The 26,114-nt window shown below is 38.8% G+C and overlaps 2 protein-coding genes across 2 annotated transcripts in view; both read left to right on the plus strand.

The window, feature by feature from the left end:
* pard6b (par-6 partitioning defective 6 homolog beta (C. elegans)) overlaps positions 1-20,142 on the plus strand; it is a 63,190-nt gene extending 43,048 nt beyond the window's left edge. The window contains exon 3 of the mRNA XM_061924714.1: positions 14,242-20,142. Coding sequence (XP_061780698.1) covers positions 14,242-15,125 — 884 coding nt within the window. The 3' untranslated portion in view covers positions 15,126-20,142. The remainder of the gene's footprint in view (positions 1-14,241) is intronic.
* Positions 20,143-23,549: 3,407 nt separating this feature from the next.
* Positions 23,550-26,114, plus strand: part of arfgef2 (ADP-ribosylation factor guanine nucleotide-exchange factor 2 (brefeldin A-inhibited)) — a 99,514-nt gene continuing 96,949 nt past the window's right edge. Inside the window, exon 1 of the mRNA XM_061924747.1 lies at positions 23,550-23,910. Within this exon, the coding sequence (XP_061780731.1) occupies positions 23,766-23,910 (145 nt within the window). The 5' untranslated portion in view covers positions 23,550-23,765. The remainder of the gene's footprint in view (positions 23,911-26,114) is intronic.

Here is a 26,114-nt window from a genome sequence, read left to right on the forward strand (position 1 = left end):
CTAGACATTGCTGGTTTTACAAGCAGAGGAGCATGTTCGGCAGCGCACAATCACGGAGTACTTACAAGCCGACACAGTGTGTAGACAGAAAAGGGAGAATGGACACATTTTGGTCTAAAAACTAAAGATAAATGTGAAGTTATAACACTGAAACGCCCTCAGGAAGAGGTGCTTTAAAACGTCCAGCCGGAGTCTGCAGTGTTTTAGCTACTTCTAAATGACTAATCCTCGTCTCCATGGCGACAAATAAAGTAAGTTTCTTACGAGTATCATCCCTGCAGGACGAGGAATAGCTAAATATGCTTCACTACACACCGTAGGAGTATACAATAGCTCACTGGCGTCACAATGTAAACAAATGCCATGGGTGGATCTACACCTGACATCCACTGTAATGATACCAAGTACAATAGCGTATCTAGTCAATACTATTATGATTACATCTATATTTTTTATCATCACAAAAATTAAAAAAAAAAAAAGCATATTATGTTTATAAACTCAGGAAATATGCCCCTGGACACATGAGGACTTTGAATATGACCAATGTATGATCCTGTAACTACTTGGTATCGGATCGATACCTAACTTTGTGGTATCATCCACAACTAATGTAAAGTATCAAACAGAAGAATAAGTGATTATTACATTTGAATAAAAGTGTAGATAGAACATGTTAAAGGGGAACATTATCACCAGACCTATGTAAGCGTCAATATATACCTTGACGTTGCAGAAAAAAGGCCATATATTTTTTTAACCGATTTCCGAACTCTAAATGGGTGAATTTTGGCGAATTAAACGCCTTTCTATTATTCGCTCTCGGAGCGATGACGTCACAACGTCGGGAAGCAAGCCGCCATTTTCTCATTTTCGTCGGTGTGTTGTCGGAGGGTGTAACAACACGAACAGGGACGGATTCAAGTTGCACCAGTGGCCCAAAGATGCGAAAGTGGCAAGAAATTGGACGAAATTTGTTCAAAATACAAGGGTGTGGGGAAAGCCGACGAAATGGTCAGTCGTTTGTTCCGCACACTTTACCGACGAAAGCTATGCTACCACAGAGATGGCAAGAATGTGTGGATATCCTGCGACACTCAAAGCAGATGCATTTCCAACGATAAAGTCAAAGAAATTTGCCGCCAGACCCCCACTGAATCTGCCGGAGTGTGTGAGCAATTCAGGGACAAAGGACCTCGGTAGCACGGCAAGCAATGGCGGCAGTTTGTTCCCACAGACGAGCGAGCTAAACCCCCTGGATGTCTTGGCTCACACCGTCCCTTATGCCACCGAAGATGATCAAGAGAAGAATATCGACCCTAGCTTCCCTGGCCTGCTGACATCAACTCCAAAACTGGACAGATCAGCTTTCAGGAAAAGAGAGCGGATGAGGGTATGTCTACAGAATATATTAATTGATGAAAACTTTATTCATTACTCGCGGTTTTACGTAAATTATTATACATAAACTGTGTTTACCAATAATTTAGCTTAAAAACATTTTTTTTTTTCAATCATTCGAGTACATTCGGGTAGTCTTGTGTAGTAATGCAGTATTTTGTGTCTATTTAGGTATGGTTAACCTGAGTGCTGAAATCGTGGAAAAATATATGTTCTTAGCGCGCCTGAAATGGGCTGTCTGCACTCTCAAAGTGCATGTTGTTGCCAAATGTATTTCATATGCTGTAAACCTAGTTCATAGTTGTTAGTAATTATCTTATCAGACAGTGTTAAGCCGCTGAAATCCGAGTCTGAATCCGAGCTAATGTCGCTATACCTTGCTGTTCTATCCGCCATGTTTGTTTGTATTGGCATCACTATGTGACGTCACAGGAAAATGGACGGGTGTGTATAACGATGGTTAAAATCAGGCACTTTGAAGCTTTTTTTAGGGATATTGCGTGATGGGTAAAATTTTGAAAAAAACTTCGAAAAATAAAATAAGCCACTGGGAACTGATTTTTAATGGTTCTAACCCTTCTGAAATTGTGATAATGTTCCCCTTTAAAACAGAAAATAAGCAGATATTAACCGCAAATGAACAAGTAGATTAATAATCAATTTTTACAGCTTTTTCCTAATCATTTTGACAAAATAATAGAATGATAAATGACACAATATGTTACTGCATATGTCAGCAGACTAATTAGGAGCCTTTGTTTGTTTACTTACTACTAAAAGAAAAGTTGTCTAGTATGTTCACTATTTTAAGGCCAAACTTGCAATAATAAACATATATGTTTAATGTACACCAAGATGTTGTGTTAAAATAAAGCCAATAATGGCATTTTTTGTGGTACCCTTTCATTTAGAAAAGTATCAATACATTTTAGTACCGGTATCGGGACAACCCTAGTCAACACTGTTAATGCTGACTGAGCATTGGTTGTGTTGCTGCTCATCGGCAGGTGCATGGGCTACTGAAGCTGCCAACCGCTGGGGGTCTCTAATGAGGTCAAAGAGACCATTGACAAACAGCTGTGGCTGTAGGCAACCTCCTGATGTAGGTATTTATGAAGTCCACAAGGTGGCAGTATCTGCATTTGAAGTATGATGAGTGGTCAGTGTCAAAGAGAGCCTCGTTCTACTTTCCACTCTCTCATGCACTCAAAATCATTATTAAAAATGTGCTGTACTTGTGAAAATAATAGGGTTTGAGATTACATTGAACCCAAATTTCATTAGAAATACATGTTTAAAATCTAAATTAGTTAACTAATTTAATTATAATTAGTTAACACAAATTATTAAATTAAAAATAAATAACTAAACTAAGATGATGAAGTTAACTTAAATATAAGAAAAATGTGAATTGTAATCAGTTTTTGGTCCTGATTAATGTTAAACATATTTGTCAATTATTTTTTTCATATGACTTTGGAATCATCAGCTGATGGGTGTTTTTTCGAAGATGATGTGTGCGCACACACATTGTTTTTCTAGATAATACAGAGCACACACCCAACATGTCTGCTCGTTCAACAGTGAGCACACAAAAGATGTGTGCTGATATTCCAAAGCGCTATGTCTCTTTTGTAGTCTGCTGAATACTTTGTCCCACTTTCAGTGTCACCATTGTTGGTGTTTGCTTCAGAGAAGACGATGAAGCAATGACATAATAGCTTCCCGAAGTCGTACTAAAAACATTTTTGACAGATTTGTGAGCGCTGTGTGTAATGTTCTAGATTCTCAATGGAACTGTAGCACCCCTACTGTAGGATAGCAGGTTAGTACAACAATTAAGATTGCTAGGTTCTTGGCTGTATAATTGAGAGACTCGCAATGAGACGTTACGTACTTAGTGGACCACAGAACAACTGCTGGCAAATTTATTGCACAATAATAAACGATAACACATGAACAGTGTGCTTTTTAAATTGAAAATACCCCCCAAAAATGAAATAAAAATAGAGCTCTGTTGCAAAATTCAAAAGTAGCAAAATAGAAGAATGTCCTTTTTAAATTGTCCTTTCAAAAAATACAATCTACCCGGGTAGTAATGAATTGAACACTGTCTATATTCCTTTGTTGGGAATCCTTAGTTCTATTGTAATCCGTTATTCCATACTGATTCGGTTCGATACTTGCGACTCTGATGGTGGATCAGTTCAGTTATAGATCACTGCAGAGTGTGGAGACCGATGCAGCTGGCCACACCACATCCAAACGCTCCCTCGCCGCAGACTCTCACTCACTGGGACTGGCTCGCCATCTTAACTCAAGTCCAGCTTGGAACCAGACTTCAGGATCATACAAAAAACCAATCTGTACATAGCAGTACAGAATGTAATCAGTTAGAATAGTCTTTTTACTCTTAGTTCTCTTCCATATGGTACCATATTAACTTCAATTTTAAATCAATAAACACAGTTACTCATTTTAACCATTTAGTAATGGACATATGAATACTGGTCGGTTCACACTGTACTCCATATAAGTCTGTAAGACTTTAATAGCAGCATCAAATCATGAAAACTATAGAAGCTTCACCTTTTACTTAAGACTTCAATGAATGAAATGAGTTACATCCATTTAAGGATTTTTTTACCTTTTTATCTTTAAATTATGAACTGTGAATTATCACTTTTTAAACCATCACAAAATAAAATAAGTGATTATTTAACTGAAATCACATTTTAGTCATCATGTATTATAATGATTATCATTTTAACTGTATCAATTTAATAAATGAAATGTGTCAACAGTTCCCCTTTAAGCAGCATGACAAGGGTGCTTTTAGCAGCATTGGAATGAATGCAGCTCCTCTGCTCACTGCATAAGGCTGAACACAGTAACATTAAATATACATCTCTTTTACACAAAACGAAAATACAATAAAGTTATCCAACTGCAACATGCTAACATGTCACAAGGCATTCTTTAAATACATCATATTACTCCAATTGGTTTTGTACATCTTAACTCTGTGTCTTGTTATCAGACTCCTCTCTTTAGCACTAACAGGATGCTAGGCTAACAGCTAACAGTCATATTCTGTAGGCCTTATTTACAAAGTAACACTTACTGGAGTTCTCAGCAGCACAAAACACAGCAATCCAACTCCCACTGGGACCAGGCTATCTTATGCTGCTTTTTCAACACTCTGTTTGAAAAGTGACAAGTATTTTAACGTATAAACCTTGTCTTTGCAACACAACGATATGACTCGTGCCTTCACTGTGACGTTCAGTGAAGGAATGCCGGGAATGACAAAGGTGCATGCGACCTCTACTGGCCAACATGTGAATAACGTGCTGCGTGCATGCATAATTAATTTAACCCTGTAGTGACCACATGACTTTGACAAATCAATTTTAACATTTTTTAAGTGACAATAGTGACTTTGGCACATCATATATTAGAAATTAATAATAGGTGAATATATTAGTGACACTATATTTCCATATGGGTTACAGAACATTTAAAGTTTTGGTGTTTACTGCCATCGTATTGCAGTCTACACATGTCTCTTATGTGTGGCTGCCATCTACTGGTCACACTTATTACACCATGTACCAAATAAAATTGCTTCTAGGTCAGTAAGCACAAACAGAATTATGTTGTACATTAGGCGCACAGTTATAAGGCGCACTGTCGATTTTGGAGAAAATGAAAGGATTTTAAATGCGCCTTATAGTCCGAAAAATACTGTACTTAGACAGCAAAATGCTGGTACTCTTATGCAGATGAAAACAATCTATTTTTGCCAAAGTAGGTGTCCCTAACTAGTGGGCAGCATATCATGCAATGTCTTTGTTAGAGAAAGGCTATTTTACATTTGAGTAGTTATCTGTGGATTATTTATTAAAATTATATTTTTACCAGGCTTGATGTACCTAATTAGTGAGTAGCATATCATGCACTGTCTTAATTAAATTTATTGTATTTTTTGGACCATAGGGCGCACCGGATTTTAAGGCGCACTGCCGATGAGCGGGTCTATTCAGGTCTGTTTTCATACAAAAGGCGCATTAAAGCGGTCATATTATGATTTTTTTCTCAATTTAAAACTAAGGATGTCCGATAATGGCTTTTTGCCGATATCCGATATCAACCGATATATACAGCCGTGGAATTAACACATTATGCCTAATTTGGACAACCAGGTATGGTGAAGATAAGGTACTTTTAAAAAAATAAGATAAATAAATTAAAAACATTTTCTTGAATAAAAAAGAAAGTAAAACAATATAAAAACAGTTACATTGAAACTAGGAATTAATGAAAATTAGTAAAATTAACTGTTAAAGGTTAGTACTAGTAGTGGACCAGCAGCACGCACAATCATGTGTGCTTACGGACTGTATTCCTGCAGACTGTATTGATATATATTGATATATAATGTAGGAACCAGAATATTAATAACAGAAAGAAACAACCCTCCTTTTGTGTGAATGAGTGTAAATGGGGGAGGAAGGTTTTTTGGGTTGGTGCATTAATTGTAAGTGTATCTTGTTTTTTATGTTGATTTAATAAAAAAATAAAAAATAAATAAAAAAGACCGATACCGATAATAAAAAAAACGATACCGATAATTTCCGATATTACATTTTAACACATTTATCGGCCGATAATATCGGCAGGTATCGGCCATCTCTATTTAAAACACTTTCTTGTGGTCTACATAACATGTAATGGTCTGCTAATAGGTGCCATTTTGTGGTCCTTATACACACCATAATAATACTCGTATGTTTAATGCGCCGACAATCCATCAAGCGGTGCGGCTTCATAGCTTCCCGAAGTCGTCCTAAAAGCATTTTTGACAGATTTTTGAGCGCCGTGTGTAATGTTCTATATTCCCAATGGAACATTTAAAGTTTTGGTGTTTACTGGTGTCATATTGCAGTCTCCATGTATCTCGTATGTAGACTGGTCACACTTATCATTACACCAGGTACCAAATAAAATTGCTTCTAGGTCAGTAAGCACAACCAGAATTATGCCGTACATTAGGCGCACCGAGTTATAAGGCGCACTGTCGATTTTGGAGTAAGTGAAAGGATTTTAAATGTGCCTTATAGTCCGACAAATACAGTACTTAGACAGCAAAATGCTGTTACTCTTATGCAGATGAAAACAAAATCTGTTTTTGCCAAGGTGGGTGTCCCTAACTAGTGAGCAGCATATGTCTTTGTTAGCATACTTGCCAACCCTCCCGGATTTTCCGGGAGACTCCCGAAATTCAGCGCCTCTCCCGAAAACCTCCCAGGACAAATTTTCTCCCGAAAATCTCCCGAAATTCAGGCGCAGCTCCAACTCCATGCGGACCTGAGTGACGTGTTGACAGCCTGTTCACACGTCCGCTTTCCCACAATATAAACAGCTAATGATCGAGGGCGAGTTCTTGGTTTCTTATGTAGGTTTATTGTTAGGCAGTTTCATTAACGTCCTCCCAGCGCGGTAACAACACACAACAACAGCAGTCAAGTTTTCGTCTACCGTAAAGCAGTTTGTCTGCCGTAAACAGCAATGTTGTGACACTTTTAAACAGGGCAATACTGCCATCTACTGTACATGCATATGTAACCCACCCATAATGTGTCACATTTGATTGATTTATTTTATTTTGTGGTTTAAATTCGTTTTTGGAGCTGTCATTACACATTTATCAGTATTCACATTGGTCAGTAGGGCGTTTCTTCCCAATTGAATGCTATCACCTGTAGACCGGAAGTGTCTTGTCATTCTGATGAGCGCGACCAGTCTGTGAACAATTGAAACGTCCTGTGTGCTTTTTCCTCCTGTATAACAGGTTAGTTTTGGTGAATCAACTCACTGAATAATATCCATGTGATCTTTATAAGTTTAAGTACACATTCTGATGGTGGAGCCTAACTCTAAAGTGTTTGTGAGTTGTAGTTTGTATTTGTGAATGAATCCAGTGCACAGCTGCAGTAATCAATACAAAAAGGCAACGTGAGTGCGCAATGTTTATATAGGAACTTCTGATCCTAATTCAGACTCCCAAATTAGAGCTCCCGTTTTCTTATTGATTTTAAAATGTATATTTGTATAATGTGTGTGTTCTGAAATAGTGACAGAGAATAGAACAAGGATGGACAATTCAACCCTTAACTCAACAATGAGTAGATGAGTGTTATGTGTGTGTATATGTGTAAATAAATGAACACTGAAATTCAAGTATTTATTTTATTTATTTATATATATATATAGCTAGAATTCACTGAAAGTCAAGTATTTCTTATATTTATATATCTTAACCACGCCCCCAACCTCATCCCCGCCCCACCCCCGACCACACCCCCCACCCCCCACCTCCCGAAATCGGAGGTCTCAAGGTTGGCAAGTATGTTGTTAGAGAAAGGCTATTTTACATTTGAGTAGTTATCTGTAAATTATTAAAATTATATTTTTACCAGCCTAGATGTACCTAATTAGTCTTAATTAAACAAACTTACTTTGTCTGCAAAATGCTACTACTCTTGTGAAGATTAAGATCTGTTTTACCAAAATATGTGTACCTAACTAGTGAGCAGCATATCATGCACTGTCTTAATGAGACAAACTTACTTTGTTAGCAAAATGTTCCTGCTCTTCTCCAAATAAAACTATTTATTTCACCAAGCTTGGCGTACCTAACGAGTGAGCAACATATCATGCACTGTCTTTCTTGGAGAAAGAAGGCTATTTTACATTTGAATAGTTTTCTTCTACGTCACCAAGCAAGGTGTACCTAACGAGTGGGTAGCATATCGTGATTTGTCTCCATAAAACATGCTTGCTTTGTCAGCAACATGTTTCTACTCTTCTCTAAATTAAAACAATATATATTTGATCAAGCTAAGTGTTCCTAAATGGTAAGCAAAATAGCATACATTGTCTTTCTTGGAGAAAGAAGTTTATTTTTTTACATTTGACTAGTTTTCTGTGTATTATTAATAGGGCTGCAACAACTAATCGATTATAAAAATAGTTGCCGATTAATTTAGTCATGGATTCGTTGGATCTATGCTATGCACATGCGCAGAGGCTACTTTATTTTATTTTATTTTTTTATAAACCTTTATTTATAAACTGCAACATTTACAAATAGCTGAGAAACAATAATCAAAATAAATATGGTGCCAGTATGCTGTTTTTTTCTTCAATAAAATACCGGAAAGGATAGAAATGTATTAATTGATTAATCGAAGTAATAATCGACAGATTAATCGATTATCAAATTAGTTGTTGCCCTAATTATTAATTATGGGCCTGCTGCATTGTGTATTATTATTGCTCATACTTCAACTTTTACGTTTCTCTTACGATTTAATACGAGATGAACCAGCCAACAAACCCCCACATATGCTACACCGTCGGAAAGGTCTCGCTCGCCCCGACAATGGTACTTTAAGTTGGGAACAATTAATTATACCATGGCAACGCTATTCACAAATAAAAATAAAAAAAACAATGGGCTAATTTAATTGGTACATACCCTTTTTAATGGACAATTGCTTCGAGACAAACGCCAAAAATACAAGATTACCTCCTCTTGTAGCTCAGCCATACTTTCACACAGCTCGGTGTTTAACGTCTCATTTTGTTCACACACTTGTCTCCTTTTACCCTGGCTAAAAAAAATGTTGCGTCCTATTTTTGGGTTTGGCTGGATGGCCGTCGGAAGGAAGGCTAGCTCTGTTGCTCATTTTGTACAGTTGCTCCTAAAACTCACGGATTCGGACACTCGGCACCATCTTCAAAGTACTTCAAAGTACCTTCTACCATCCTAGTCATGTCCGTTGTGTCCTTGGGCAAGACACTTCACCCCTTGCTCCTGATGGCTGCTGGTTAGCGCCTTGCATGGCAGCTCCCGCCATCAGCGTGTGAATGTGTGTGTGAATGGGTGAATGTGGTAATACTGTCAAAGCGCTTTGAGTACCTTGAAGGCATACTTGCCAACCCTCCCGAATTTTCCGGGAGACTCCCGAAATTCAGCGCCTCTCCCGAAAACCTCCCGGGACAAATATTCTCCCGAAAATCTCCCGATTTTCAGCCGGAGCTGGAAGCCACGCCCCCTCCAGCTCCATGCGGACCTGAGTGAGGACAGCCTTTTTTCATGACGGGAGGACAACAGGGTGACAAGAACTAAATTATCCAGACTTGAGATAAATTGTATTATTATGTTTATCTTACCTAAAAATAAATATATTTATTAATTTACAAAAAAAACAACTAAATACATGTTTACTATATTTTGCTAAAAACATCAAAATTAATTGTATTTTTATTTGTATTTTTTCCTGACTCCTTATTACATCCAGCCATAGAATTATACATTAAAATAAACATATTTGAAATAATTGATTTTAAATTATCATAATAATTCATTTAAAATGACCATATTTAATTATTAAAATAATTGCTTGTTTATCAACAACTTTAGCATTTTATTCATTACATTTTGAAACTCTCAGAAGCCAAATTATGTTATATTCCTTAATATTTAATTATGCAAGTTTGAAGTATCAATCATCTAAACACAGTTTTGTTTGCATATTTTCAGGATGTAGATATATATATATATATATATATATATATATATATATATATGAAATACTTGACTTGGTGAAGTCTAGCTGTCAATATACTCCTCCCCTCTTAACCACGCCCCCACCCCCCTCCTCCCGAAATCGGAGGTCTCAAGGTTGGCAAGTATGCTTGAAGGTAGAAAAGCGCTATACAAGTATAACCCATTTATCATTTTCTTATTTACTGCGGCTTCCGGGCGATCCCCGGCCAGAGGTCCAGGACACAGATAGCAGGCCCATCAAAATTTCCGCGGGAATTTTCTTGTTCCAATTATATTTTATCAAGCTAGGTGTATCTAACTTTTGAGCATCATGTAATGCAGTATTTTTCAACCTTTTTTGAGCCAAGGCACATTTTATCAATTGAAAAAATCCCGAGGCACACCGCGAGCAGAAAATGTTAAAAACATTAAACTCAGCAGCCAATATTGACAATAAAAAGTAATTATCGCAATTGTTGGATATTAATTTAAACCATAACCAACCATGCATCACTATAGCTCTTGTCTCAAAGTAGGTGTACTGTCACGACCTGTCACATCACGCCCTGACTTATTTTGTGTTTCTGACACCTACAAAGCAATTAGCTACCTGCTGCCACCTACTGATATGGAAGAGTATTACAAGGTTACTCTGCCGATCTCTAGACTGCACCGACACTCAACAACAACACATTATTTGCGGATTATAATTACTGGTTTGCAAAAAATATTTTTAACCAAAATAGGTGAAACTACATAATCTCCTGCGGCACACCAGACTGTATCTCTCGGCACACTAGTGTGCCGCGGCACAGTGGTTGAAAAACACTGATGTAATGCATTGTCTTTCTTGGAGAAAGAAGTTTTTATTTATTTATATTTGAGTGGTTTTCTATGGATTACTAAAGGCCTACTGAAACCCACTACTACCGACCACGCAGTCTGATAGTTTATATATCAATGATGAAATCTTAACATTGCAACACATGCCAATACGGCCGGGTTAGCTTACTAAAGTGCAATTTTTAATTTTGCGCGAAATATCCTGCTGAAAACGCCTCGGTATGATGACGTCAGCACGTGACGTCACGGATTGTAGAGGACATTTTGGGACAGCATGGTGGCCAGCTATTAAGTCGTCTGTTTTCATCGCAAAATTCCACAGTATTCTGGACATCTGTGTTGGTGAATCTTTTGCAATTTGTTCAATGAACAATGGAGACAGCAAAGAAGAAAGCTGTAGGTGGGAAGCGGTGTATTGCGGCAGGTGTTGTGCCGGATAACGCACCCCCGCCGTAGAATGCACCCCCTGACTGTTGTGCCGGATAACACAGCCGGTGTTCCATTGTTTACATTCCCGAAAGATGACAGTCAAGCTTTACCATTGGCCTGTGGAGAACTGGGACAACAGAGACTCTTACCAGGAGGACTTTGAGTTGGATACGCAGACGCGGTACCGTGAGTACGCATGCAGCTGCGGCTTCCAAACATGTGATCGCTTGCCCGTACGTGCGTGCCGCTATGTGCATGTCACGTATGTAACTTTGGGGACTTTGGGGAAATATATGTGCTGTATGAACTTTGGGGAGGTGAACGGTACTTTGGGCTGTGGGATTGAGTGTGTTGTGCAGGTGTTTGAGTTGTATTGGCGGGTTATACGGACGGGAGGGGGGAGGTGTTTGTTATGCGGGATTAATTTGTGGCATATTAAATATAAGCCAGGTTGTGTTGTGGCTAATAGTATATGTATATGTCTTGTGTTTATTTACTGTTTTAGTCATTCCCAGCTGAATATCAGGTCCCACCCGCCTCTCACACCATCTTCCCTATCTGAATCGCTCCCACTTCCCTCTTGTCCTTCACTCTCACTTTCCTCATCCACTAATCTTTCATCCTCGCTCAAATTAATGGGGAAATCGTCGCTTTCTCGGTCCGAATCGCTCTCGCTGCTGGTGGCCATGATTGTAAACAATGTGCAGATGTGAGGAGCTCCACAACCTGTGACTTCACGCTACTCGTCTGCTACTTCCGGTACAGGCAAGGCTTTTTTATCAGCGACCAAAAGTTGCGAACTTTATCGTCGATGTTCAAAAAGACAGCCAAAAGAGTTTGATATGAGAATAAATCTAAAGTTAAAATATAGGGTAGAAATGCACCCATTTGCAGGAAATGTAGTCTTGATTTTCAACATTTTCTTTCAAGGCTTGCATGTCTACATTAAAACATTCTTCTTCATACTGCATTAATATATGCTACTTTTAAACTTTCATGCAGAGAAGGAAATCACAACTAAAAAAATCACTAATTTTTTCACACGGTGTTGATGCGGACATTTTTGCCTCTGCATTTTGATGGTGTGGACGTGTGGCACCGAACGGAGATAAGCGTCTCGACAGACGTTATAATATTTGAACAATGATGACGAAAACTGTTTTCTCTGTCGTGTCCGTGTGTCGAAAATTGTTATGCGCTTATTTTTTTATTTGATTTTGTGCGTGGCATATAATTGCTATGCGCAGAGGACGTTTAAACAGTGCGCAATTGCACAGGCGCGCACCTTAGAGAGAACGTTGGTCACACGGCTGCGCTAGCATCACAGCTAACGTTAGCCATGCTGCTACCTCTCTGCTCGGGGAGGGCGTATACGTATGTGACGTATGACGTGACAGTATGTGACGTGTGTAAGAAGGTGCGCTCGCTGTCTGTAAGAGGGAGACACAGGAAAGAGTGAGAAGAGCCTGTCGTGTAATGCCAGCAGCTAAAAGCAACTGCGTGAGAATCCACCGACCTGTGGATGTGTTGGTGTGCTGGAAAATGCGGAACGAAAATTAGAGAGCAGCAGAAAAGTGGAATGTACTATTTAAATAGGTGCGTTGGAAAACACGGAGCAGAGGTTTTTTTTTAAACTGGATCTGGATCGGCATTTTCCCATGCCTTGCCGATATGCATTTTTTGGCAAATATTGGCGGCCGATCCGATCCAAATATCGGATCGGGACATCCTTAGTACAGAGCCCACACAGAATGGTCAGAGCGACTCCATATTCATCTTTTACCTACATCTGGTCCTCCAATGGTTTAGAATAGAAAAGAATGAAACTAGCAGACATTTTTGACAGACACGAAATATAGTTCAAAAGTCAGAAATTCCACTACAAAAATATTTTTTGCAAACCAGTAATTATAGTCTGCAAATGATGTGTTGTTGTTGAGTGTCGGTGCTGTCTAGAGCTCGGCAGAGTAACCGTGTAATACTCTTCCATATCAGTAGGTGGCAGCAGGTAGCTAATTGCTTTGTAGGTGTCAGAAACAGCGAGAGGCAGGGTGCAGGTAAAAATGTGTCTAATGCTTAAACCAAAAATAAACAAAAGGGGAGTGCCCTTAAGAAAATGGCATTGAAGCTTAGAGAAGGCTATGCAGAACAAAACTAAAACTGAACTGGCTACAAAGTCAACAAAAACAGAATGCTGGACGACAGCAAAGACTTACTTTGGAGCAAAGATGGCGTCCACAAAGTACATCCGAACAGCACATGACAATCAACAATGTCCCCACAAAGAAGGATAAAAACAACTGAAACATTCTTGATTGCTAAAACAAAGTAGATGCGGGAAATATCGCTCAAAGAGAGACATGAAACTGCTCCAGAAAAATACCAAAAAAAAGAGGAAAAAGCCCACCAAAATAGGAGTGCAAGACAAGAAATAAAACACTACACACAGGAAAACAGCAAAAAACTCTAAATAAGTCAGGGTATGATGTGAAACCTTGGAGGGGACCGGTGCAATGGACGTCGAGTAGATCTAGCATAATATTGTGAGAGTCCAGTCCAAAGTGTGTGACGTATGACGTGACAGTATGTGACGTGTGTAAGAAGGTGCACTTGCTGTTTGTGAGAAGCACAGACACAGAAAAGAGTGAGAAGAGCCTGTCGTGTAATGCCAGTAGCTAAAAGCAACTGCGTGAGAATCCACAGACCTGTGGATGTGTTGAAGGTGTGCTGGAAAATGCGGAACGGAAATTAGGGAGCAACAGAAAAGTGGAATGTACTATTTAAATAGGTGCGTTGGAAAACACGGAGCGGAGTTGTTGTTTTTTAACTGGATCTGGATCGGCATTTTCCCATGCCTTGCCGATACGCAATTTTTTTGCAAATATCGGCGGCTGATCTGATCCAAATATCCCTAGCCTTGAGTAACAATTTCTGCTTCATGTGTTTTGCAGAGGAAGCAGATTTCTTCGGGAGCGACTCGCTGACCAGGAAGAAAAACACGGGGCTTTCGGCGGTTCTCCTCCGGCCCGACGCCAACAGGAAGAAGCCGCCGGTGATCATCAGCCTTCCGAAGGACTTCCGCCCCGTGTCCTCCATCATCGACGTGGACATCCTGCCCGAGACACACCGCCGGGTGCGCCTGTACAAGCACGGCCAGGAGAAGCCTCTGGGTTTCTACATCCGCGACGGGTCCAGCGTGCGGGTCACACCGCAGGGCTTGGAGAAGGTCCCCGGCATTTTCATCTCCCGGATGGTGCCCGGCGGCCTGGCGGAGAGCACGGGGTTGCTGGCCGTCAACGACGAGGTCCTGGAGGTGAACGGCATCGAGGTGGCCGGGAAGTCTCTGGACCAAGTGACGGACATGATGATCGCCAACAGCCACAACCTCATCATCACCGTCAAGCCAGCCAACCAGCGGAACAACATCGTCCGGGGGAGCGGCGGCGGCGGGGCGGCGTCCGGTAGCTCGGGACGCTCTTCAGACAGCGGGGCCAGCTACTACGGCTACTCCTCATCCGCCGGCCTCGCCGCCGCCTCCTTGGCGCCCTCGCACATTATCCAGAACTTCCCTGTCGGCGAGATGGACAGCGACGAGGACGACGAGGACCTGGTGATCGAGGCGGAGCCCGACTTCGGCATCCCGCCGCCTCCCCGCTACGAGCCGCACCTCAACCTGCGTGCGGCCGCCTCGCCGCCCCCGCTTTCGGTCAACGGCGGCGTGACCAGCAGCGCCAGCAGCGGCTCGCTGAGCAGGGCCAAGTCCTCCACGCCGTCGCCCGACATAGCCGTGAGTAGGCGGAGTCTAGAGGAGGACGGCACCGTCATAACACTGTAGATCCGCACGCTAAGCCGACAGCCAATGACGGTGAAGCACACTGAAATGTAAATACTTCTACGTCCTAACATTTACACCTAAAACACCTCCATGCCCACGCGTGTGTGTGTGTGGATGCCACGCTGGCGCCACAAATACTGCGGGCACAATACACACACTCACACACACACACACACACACACACACACACACACACACACACACACATACTGGTTATTATTTGGAATGGGGACCAAGTTTTTGATCACGTCTTTAAATCTCTGGATTGATGAAGTAATGTGCTGATCATTCTTACTGGGGACCCTGGGGGAAAAGACTTAATATGGTTCATGGGAACCAAATTTAAATAATTTTGCATAATTCACACAAATTTGTACGTGACTACTAAGGACCATTTATTAAAAAATAATAATAATACTAAATGAAAAAGTTCAAATTAAATATGACATGATCCTCAGAAGACAGCACGACAGCGAGTGCAGTACCAGCTACAGCCTGATGAGGGGGCTGCTGTGCAAATGTCTCACACTCAAACTAACCAGTAAACATGTTTTATGGGCCAAAGCCCACTTAGGCATCTTCAGAATGGATCTGACTATCATTTAAAAAGGTTTCCCTTCGGGGGACCTGTTTTTTTTGTCCCCATACCGTCAGAGGTCCCCTAAAGGTGACTGTGTAAACCATACTTGCCAACCCTCCCGAATTTTCCGGGAGACTCCCGAAATTCAGCGCCTCTCCCGAAAACCTCCCGGGACAAATATTCTCCCGAAAATCTCCCGATTTTCAGCCGGAGCTGGAAGCCACGCCCCCTCCAGCTCCATGCGGACCTGAGTGAGGACAGCCTTTTTTCATGACGGGAGGACAACAGGGTGACAAGAACTAAATCATCCAGACTAGAGATAAATTGTATTATTATGTTCATTTTACCTAAAAATAAATATATTTATTAATTAAAAAAAACTAAAACTAAATTAAAAATTTTTATATTTTGCTAAAAACATCAAAATTAATTGTATTTTTTATTTGTATTTTTTCCTGACTCCTTATTACATCCAGCCATAGAATTATACATTAAAATAAACATTTGAAATAATTGATTTTAAATTATCATAATAATTCATCTAAAATGACCATATTTAATTATTTAAATAATTGCTTGTTTATCAACAACTTTAGCATTTTATTCATTACATTTTGAAACTCTCAGAAGCCAAGTTATGTTATATTCCTTAATATTTATTTATGCAAGTTTGAAGTATCAATTATCTAAACACAGTTTTGTTTGCATATTTTCAGGATGTAGATATATATATATATATATATATATGTATGAAATACTTGACTTGGTGAATTCTAGCTGTCAATATACTCCTCCCCTCTTAACCACGCCCCCAACCACGCCCCGCCCCACCCCCGACCACGCCCCCACCTCCCGAAATCAGAGGTCTCAAGGTTGGCAAGTATGGTGTAAACAGAGCGATGTCCCCATTAAGTAAGCATTGCCAGAACACACACACACACACACACACACACACACACACACACACTTACTTCTGTATTTACCCGAGCTTCCTCCAGGGGGCAGAGGTGAGCGCCTTGAAGTCCAACACACAAAACGACTTTTTAGCACGACAATCGTCCACAAGACGTTGAGCAAGCACTACAACCTGCAATAATAACAATATTATTATAATGTTTTTTTTGTTTCAAGAGCAAACTTCTTGTCCTCTCAGATGCTTTAAAAAAAGATATATATATATGAACTATTGACTGATCAATCATATTTTTGATACGCATACCGAAGGTCCATGTCGTATTGGGTTCGAACAGCTCGTCTGTTCCAGGGTCAAACTGTGGCCGTCGCCACAGGCAATATTTGAACATTTTTTCCACTGTCATTCAAGTGTAAAAAGAAGCTAACTTGACGTATCTTTTGACAACCTCGCATAAAGACGAACATTCCCTTTTTATCGTGTTGATTTCTAACTGGACGGCGATGCTTGGCCCCCGACGACCGACTCGTGTGGCGAATTAGCATAAAAGACCAAGCGGACTGCGGAATATTTGTACTACACACAAAAGACGACTTTTTTTGGGACACGATGTTTTTTAAACCCTAAATATGACAAAAAAACAATGTTCTTTTTGCGCCACCTGTATTAATCGTTAGACTCAAATATAAGACGACAAGTCTCATTTTTAGCTTTTACCCGGGGAGAAATACATGTCTTATATTGAGGTCAATTTATGGTGGACTTTAGCAAATTGTACTGAGCAGCCAGGACGGACACTCTTGCATCGCTGCATTTCTTAGGTCTATGGTTATCGTCACACTTTTCCTCATTGCCTTGACTGCTACCCTTCTGTGTTGTTGTTTTGTTGCTACTCTACCACTATGTTGAGTAAGTTCTATGGTTATCACACTTTTTTCTGTTTGCCATTACTGGTACCTTCAATGTTTTGTTACTACTGTATATGGTTAGTAAGTTCTATGGTTATCGTCACACTTTTCCTCTTTGCCTTGACTGCTACCCTTCTGTGTTGTTTTGTTGCTACTCTACGACATGTTTAGTAAGTTCTATGGTTATCATCACTTTTCCTCTTTGCCATGACTGCTACCCTTCAATGTATTTTTACTACCCTATGTCTATGGTTATCGTCACACTTTTCCATGATTGGTACCCTTCAATGTTTTGTTACTACCCTATGTCTATGGTTATCGTCACACTTTTCCTCTTTGCCTTGACTGCTACCCTTCTGTGTTGTTTTGTTGCTACTCTACGACATGTTTAGTAAGTTCTATGGTTATCATCACTTTTCCTCTTTGCCATGACTGCTACCCTTCAATGTATTTTTACTACCCTATGTCTATGGTTATCGTCACACTTTTCCATGATTGGTACCCTTCAATGTTTTGTTACTACCCTATGTCTATGGTTATCGTCACACTTTTCCTCTTTGCCTTGACTGCTACCCTTCTGTGTTGTTTTGTTGCTACTCTACGACATGTTTAGTAAGTTCTATGGTTATCATCACTTTTCCTCTTTGCCATGCCTGGTACCCTTCAATGTATTTTTACTACCCTATGTCTATGGTTATCGTCACACTTTTCCATGATTGGTACCCTTCAATGTTTTGTCACTACCCTATGTCTCTGGTTATCGTCACACTTTTTCTCTTTGCCATGACTGCTACCCTTCTGTGTTGATGTTTTGTTGCTACTCTACCACTATGTTTAGTAAGTTCTATGGTTATCGTCACACTTTTCCTCTTTGCCATGACAGGTACCTTCATTGTTTTTTTTTACTCCCCTATGTCTATGGTTATCGTCACTTTTCCTCTTTGCCATGACTGGTACCCTTCAATGTTTTGTTACTACCCTATGTCTATGGTTATCGTCACACTTTTCCTCTTTGCCATGACCGGTGTCCTTTTGTGTTGATGTTTTGTTGCTACTCTACCACTATGTTTAGTAAATTCTATGGTTATCGTCACACTTTTCCTCTTTGCCTTGACTGCTACCCTTCAATGTTTTGTTACTACCCTATGTCTATGGTTATCGTCACCCTTTTCCTCTTTGCCATGACTGCTACCCTTCAATGTTTTGTTACTACCCTATTTCTATGGTTATCGTCACACTTTTCCACTTTGCCATGACTGGTACACTTCTGTGTTGACATTTTGTCGCTACTCTACCACTATGTTTAATAAGTTCTTAGGTTATAATCACACTTAGCCATGACTGGATGTTTTGTTGCTACACTACCACTATGTTTAATAAGTTCTATGGTTTTCTCTTTGCCGTGGCTGGTACCATTATGTGTTGACATTTTGTTGCTACTCTACCACTATGTTTAGTAAGTTTGATGGTTATAATCACGCGTTTTCCTCTTTGCCATTACTGCACGGTACCCTTCTTTGTTGCTATCACAAAAAAAAAAAAAAGCCAAAGAAAAAGTGGCCCTTGCAGGCATGTTTGTGGTCCTGTCTCCAAACTGTAGGATGTTCAGGTTGTATTTTGGCATATTTCCTTCCTGTCCCTGCTCCATATTTCCACAGATGTGACTTTTACGGTCCGTCCCCGCATATTTCCTTGAGCTCGACAGAAAGTGTTTTTTCTAGAAGGGTCCATAAATTGGAAAGTGTCTGTTTACTTCCACGGTGGATATTTGGCACATTGATAGCAACACTGTAACATGAAGAACACGAAGGAGTTTATCTTCTTATGTTAAAATGTCTCTTTTTAAATGTTTCACCCCAAACAATCCACCCTTGTGTCCATTTAGTTTTTTAAATATTTTTTTCTTACACATGAATGACATTCAGTGTGTGATTTGATGAAAGCAATATTTGTAATGATTTATTTGTTTGGAAGATTTTATTTTGTCTTATTCCTTTGTATATGCTGGAAATTATGATTAGAATCTGTTGATGAGACTGTGATTATCTAAGACTGGAAACACACACATCTCTACTGTACATGTTTGAAATCCTAATGTGGTACATGGGATACTAATGTGGCATTCCTACTGTAACTCATGTTAAATGATTTCTTTACCTGCAACACTCGTATTTATCATCTAATCATGCCCTCTGTCTACGTATTTTATGACTTGATTTTTCATAATCAATGTTTGTTTGTGGATGATCTCAGTAGCAGACTTTTTGGCTTAAACAGGGGGAGTTTTTAAAGTTTTTTTTTTTTTTTTTTTTTTTTTTCCATACTGTGAATTCTTATTTGAAAGCAGAACATTTTCATCTTTCCTTTTATGTTTTTTTAAAAGAAATTATTGAACTACGGCGTCATGCTTGCCAGATAAATACTGTTATATATTTAGATTTGTATTGAAGATTTGTCAGTATTTTCATATTGGACGCTTTAAATGATGTACATTTTTATGACATAGTGAATATGTTTCTTACTGGAGCTGTATGAATAAATAGATGTACACCTATACTTGTTGATCGGAGGAGATGGATGGAATAATATTAAATAATAATAAATTATATGCAGCTGTTGTGTTTACTGTGCCTTCATTTTGCCAAGTATTTTAAATGTTGCTTTCTGGCGCCATCTGCAGGACACTTGCTAACTGCGTTTGCAGTAGAAACTGACTAAAGATTTACAGCCTGTTTAGGATTTGTTCAAACTTGGTAGTTTTAACGTGAAGTTTGACATTTCAATTGTATTTATTTGACAGTGTAGTTGTTTTACGAGAAAAATGCAAATTATTTGGATGGTATCATCGAGGAATCCCGCAACCCCTGAACCTACCATTCAAGATGGCTGCCCTGCATAGCAACAGTAACAAATGTACACAAAACAAGAAACACGTTATTCATGTTTTTTTTCTAAGTGTTAATCTGATTATATTTATTATCATTAAATGACCTTATTAACTTTTAAATATCAACAGTTATTTGATTTACAATGTACAGTATTTATATGTTTCCTATTGCTTTTTTTAGCCCCTTGTTCCAAAATCGTTTGAAAAATGTATGTAATTACCCTGTAATTTAGTAAGTATATGTATAATATGGACATACTAAGACACTTTGAGATTTTTTTACTTATTTCTGACAAGCAATGAAGCTGACTGATGTGTGTGTATATATATATATATATATATATATATACACACACACACACACACATTAGTATGCTCAGAAATATGTAACAGCCATGCTAAGCGATGTGGCGGCCATCTTGGTGGAGGCAAAATTCCCATTAAATGCAATGCTCGTACAGGAACTTTTACAAATAAAACAATAGTTAATATAATATTTAATAAATATTATGATAAAATAATAGAAAATAAATCCTAACTAGCATGTTTCAGGTACCAAGTCATATGACTATGGTGTGCGGCTACAAAATTGCCTAAAGCAGTTCGCTTGCTAACACATTTTTAATGCAGTGTACTTTACTATCAACATCAAAACATGCTAATAATACACACTATTTTGTTTAAAAACATGTTCTAAGCGTAGATTTGGCATCTTCTATTTTCTTTTTTTCTTTTTTTTTCTCCATAAACCTTTATAATATGCAACATTTACATACAAGCAAAGAAATAATAATGATCATAACATGTACAGAAACGGTACAAAACAACGCCAGGGAGTTGTAAACTCAATAAAGCAACTAAAGAATGCTATATATATGTATATGTGTGTGTATATACTGTGTATATATATATATATATATATATATATATATATATATATATATATATATATATATGTATATATATGTATGTATGTACGTATGTATATATATGTATATGCAGTGTTGGGACTAACGCGTTACAAAGTAACACGTTACTGTAACGCCGTTAGTTTCGGCGGTAACTAGTAATCTAACGCGTTATTTTTTATATTCAGTAACTCAGTTACCGTTACTACATGATGCGTTACTGCGTTATTTTACGTTATTTTTCATGTAGTATTGGCTAGAAACAGAAGATCTGAGTGTGTTTTATTGCAGCGCTTCGGTGGAAAAGAAAAGGCGTGCTTTGTGTGGGTGTGGGCGGGGGGGACTCCCATACCTCAGTTGAGGAGCGCAGGGGAGACGTCGTTCCTCCAGGGCCTATGTACGTCCTCGGGGCTAACAACCTTCACTTTACCCGGCAGTGGGTCTTTACAGCTGAGGGTGAATGACGAGACCGGCGGTTTGTTGCAACTTTGTGATTTTATTGGACGCAGCCATCCACCAAGCTAGAGCACCTGCACGCACTCACTGTCGCCGCTCGCTCACCTCTCTCGCCCACTCACTCACTGACGTCACTCACCTCACATGCTGTCATATCTTAAAGGGCCACACACACACACATACGCTACTCTCATAACAACTAACAAGACATCATGGCGAAGCCAGAAGTCGAGTTTTTAACATGGAGACATTCTCAATACTTTTCTTTTGTCGAGCACAAAGAAAATAACATTTTAGTTAAATGTAAGTTGTGTCTTGGATCAAAGATCCTATCTACTTAAAGTTAAAGTGCCATTATGTTGCAGCTATTTAAAATAGTTTTGTCAATTTGTTTTGGCCTGAAATAAATTGGCCTTTTGAAACATATCTTTGTCTTTGTGTGTTGTATGTAGACCACATTGCTTAGCAGAGTTCAGTGATGCAAATGCATGTCAAGTTGATCAACACATTGTATTATTCTCCAGTGCAATAACAGTACTGAAATGAAGGCTAAAAGGGCATTAATGGGAGCCTTAAAAAAAGGGGGGGAAAAATAAGTAACTAAATAGTTACTTTTCACAGTAACGCATTACTTTTTGGTGTAAGTAACTGAGTTAGTAACTAAGTTACTTTTGAAATAAAGTAACTAGTAACTGTAACTAGTTACTGGTTTTCAGTAACTAACCCAACACTGTGTATATGTATGTATATGTATGTATGTATATGTATGTATGTATATATGTTTATGTATGTATATATATGTATATGTATGTATATATGTATATATATGCATATATACATATATAATGTGTATATATATGTATATATATATATATATATATTTTGTACATATATATTGAATATATATATATTTTGTACATGTGTATATATATACATATATATATATACCTATACATATATATACATATACATACATATATATATATATACATATATATATATATATATGTGTATATATATATGTATATATGTATATATATGTGTGTATATGTATATATATATATGTATGTATATGTATATATATATATATATGTATATGTATATATGTATGTATATGTGTAAATATATATATATGTATAAGTATATATATATATATATATGTATAGTTATATATATATATATATATATATTTTTCTGTGTGTGTATATATATATATATATATATATATATATATGTATGTATGTATATGTATATATGTATAGGTATATATATATATATATATATATATATATATATATATATATATATATATATATATATATATATATATACACATGTACAAAATATATACATAAATACAATGTATATGTACAATATATATATATATATATATATATATATATATATATATATATATATATATATATATATATATATATATATATACATACAAGTTCTGTAAACAATCCAAATTTGGAACACAGCATCATAGTTTTCGCAGCTTTTTGGTTGTTAGAGGTAGAAAGCGTTTTAAAAAAAAGTTCTAATTCTTTGTTTAAGGGCACAAAAATCAGGTCGGGTATTGAAAAACTTACATTTATGAATATACAACTTAGCCAATAGTATAATGATGTTCATTTGAAAAAAAAAAAATCATACAGTGTAAATCCAAATAGCACATCTTTAAAACAAAGCACACATTTGTCATGAATATTGTCCAGGATCCTTTTTATGTTTCTTTAAAAACGTGACCGGCGTGGCTGTGACGTCACTTCCGCACCCAGCTGAGTATCACGTGACGTGACAGCTAGCAGTATGGCGGCACTCGGCTGAGATTAGCCCGGACGTAGCTATCAAAAAAATAATAATAATACATAAATAAATAAATAAAAAGGTTTCGTTAGCCCGCTCGCCTTTGTCGATTCCTGCCCTTCTCCGCAGGGGGTGGGCCGGGCGCGACATGACAGCCTGACTTTTACGAAGAAGAAATGCAAGGAGAAGACGACTTTAAGGCAGAGAGCAGCAAGACCAAGACTATGTTTCTCTCCCGGGCGCTGGAGAAGATCCTCTCCGATCGGGAGGTGAAGAGAAGCCAACACAGTCAGCTGCGGAAAGCCTGCCAAGTGGCGCTAGGTCGGTGCTTCTCCTTCACCTTGTCGCTCCGTCACCATGTTTAAATAAATATGTGCTTCCTTTTCAGCGTTAGCCTCACACGTTAGCAGTTAGCAGCTAATGGCCCCCTCTGTTTTGGTGCCTGGTGACGTGTACGACTCATTCATTTCTCTCTGTGTGTAACATTGCCACTATTCTGGTTACGTTTATACCGGAATGCTTACAAATTTCACCCTGTCTCCACTCCAGCGTTACCAGGCTAGGCTCACTTGCTAAACAGACCAATCACGGTGTTGAACGTAGCACTGTCATCCGGGGTTTTTCAACCACTGTGCCGCGGCACACCAGTGTGCCATGAAAATCATGCAACTTCACCTAGCCATCCATCCATTTTCTACCGCTTGTCCCTTTTGGGGTGGCGGGGGAGCCTATCTCAGCTGCATTCGGGCGGAATCAATCAATCAATGTTTACTTATATAGCCCTAAATCACGAGTGTCTCAAAGGGCTGCACAACATCCCACATCAGGGCAAGAAAAAAAACTCAACCCAATGGGATATGACCTACACCGTGGCCTAGTGCAGTGTTTTTCCAACCACTGTGCCGCGGTGTGCCGTGACATACAGTCTTGTGTAGGGATGTCCCGATCGGATCGGCTGCCGATATTTGCCAAAAATTGCGTATCGGCAAGGCATGGGAAAATGCCGATCCAGGTCCAGTTTAAAAAAAAAAACTCCGGTCCGTGTTTTCCAACGCACCGATTTAAATAATACATTCCACTTTTCTGCTGCTCCATAATTTCCGTTCCGCATTTTCCAGCACACCTTCAACACATCCACAGGTCTGTGAATTCTCACGCAGTTGCTTTTAGCTGCTGGAATTAAAAGACAGGCTCTTCTCACTCTTTCCTGTGTCTCCCTCTCACAGACAGCAAGTGCACCTTCTTACACACGTCACATACTGTCACGTCATACGTCACATACGTATACGTCCTCCCCGAGCAGAGAGGTAGCAGCATGGCTAACGTTAGCTGTGATGCTAGCGCAGCCGTGCGAGCAACGCTCCCTCTAAGGTGCGCGCTTGTGCAATTGCGCACTGTTTAAGCGTCCTCTGCGCATAGCAATTATATGCCACGCACAAAATCAAATAAAAAAATAAGCGCATAACAATTTTCGACACACGGACACGACAGAGAAAACAGTTTTCGTCATCATTGTTCTAATATTGTGACGTCTGTCGAGACGCTTATCTCCGTTCGGTGCCGCACGTCCACACCATCAAAATGCAGAGGCAAAAGTTTCCACATCAACACCGTATGAAAAAATTAGTGATTTTTTTAGTTGTGATTTCCTTCTCTGCATGAAAGTTTAAAAGTAGCATATATTAATGCAGTATGAAGAAGAATGTTTTAATGTAGACATGCAAGCCTTGAAAGAACATTTTGAAAATCAAGACTACATTTCCTGCAAATGGGTGCATTTCTACCCTATATTTTAACTTTAGATTTATTCTCATATCAAACTCTTTTGGCTGTCTTTTTGACACTTACATCCGGCGCCCCCCTCCACACCCTGGATTATAAATAATGTAAATAATTCAATGTGATTATCTTGTGTGATGACTGTATTATGATGATAGTGTATATCTGATAGTATATATCTGTATCATGAATCAATTTAAGTGGACCCCGACTTAAACAAGTTGAAAAACTTATTCGGGTGTTACCATTTAGTGGTCAATTGTACGGAATATGTACTTCACATTGCAACCTACTAATAAAAGTCTCAATCAATCAATCAAAACACATAGAATCATCATACTGCTGTGATTATATGCATCAAGTGTTCATTCAAGGCTAAGGCAAAATATCGAGATATATATTGTGTATCGCAATATGGTCTTAAAATATCGCAATATTAAAAAAAGGCCATATCGCCCAGCCCTAGTTCAATGATGCCATTTCTGTTTGTCATGTATAATTTTGTCTATTTTGTGTTTATCCTTGAATAAACAGGTCAGTTTCTTGTTACCAACCATTGTGTATTATTCAAACTTCCCAAATACAGCTGGCTAGTTGTTATCAAGAGTACTAAAACCCTTTTCAACATGATTCTGACAACTAAGTAGGCTAAATAACTTTAAACTTTAATACATGCTCAGATCGGTCAGTATCGGTATCGGATCGGAAGTGCAAAAACAATATCGGTATCGGATCGGAAGTGCAAA

The sequence above is a fragment of the Nerophis lumbriciformis genome, linkage group LG01 (genome assembly GCF_033978685.3).
Source record: "Nerophis lumbriciformis linkage group LG01, RoL_Nlum_v2.1, whole genome shotgun sequence".
Taxonomy (NCBI): Eukaryota; Metazoa; Chordata; class Actinopteri; order Syngnathiformes; family Syngnathidae; genus Nerophis; species Nerophis lumbriciformis.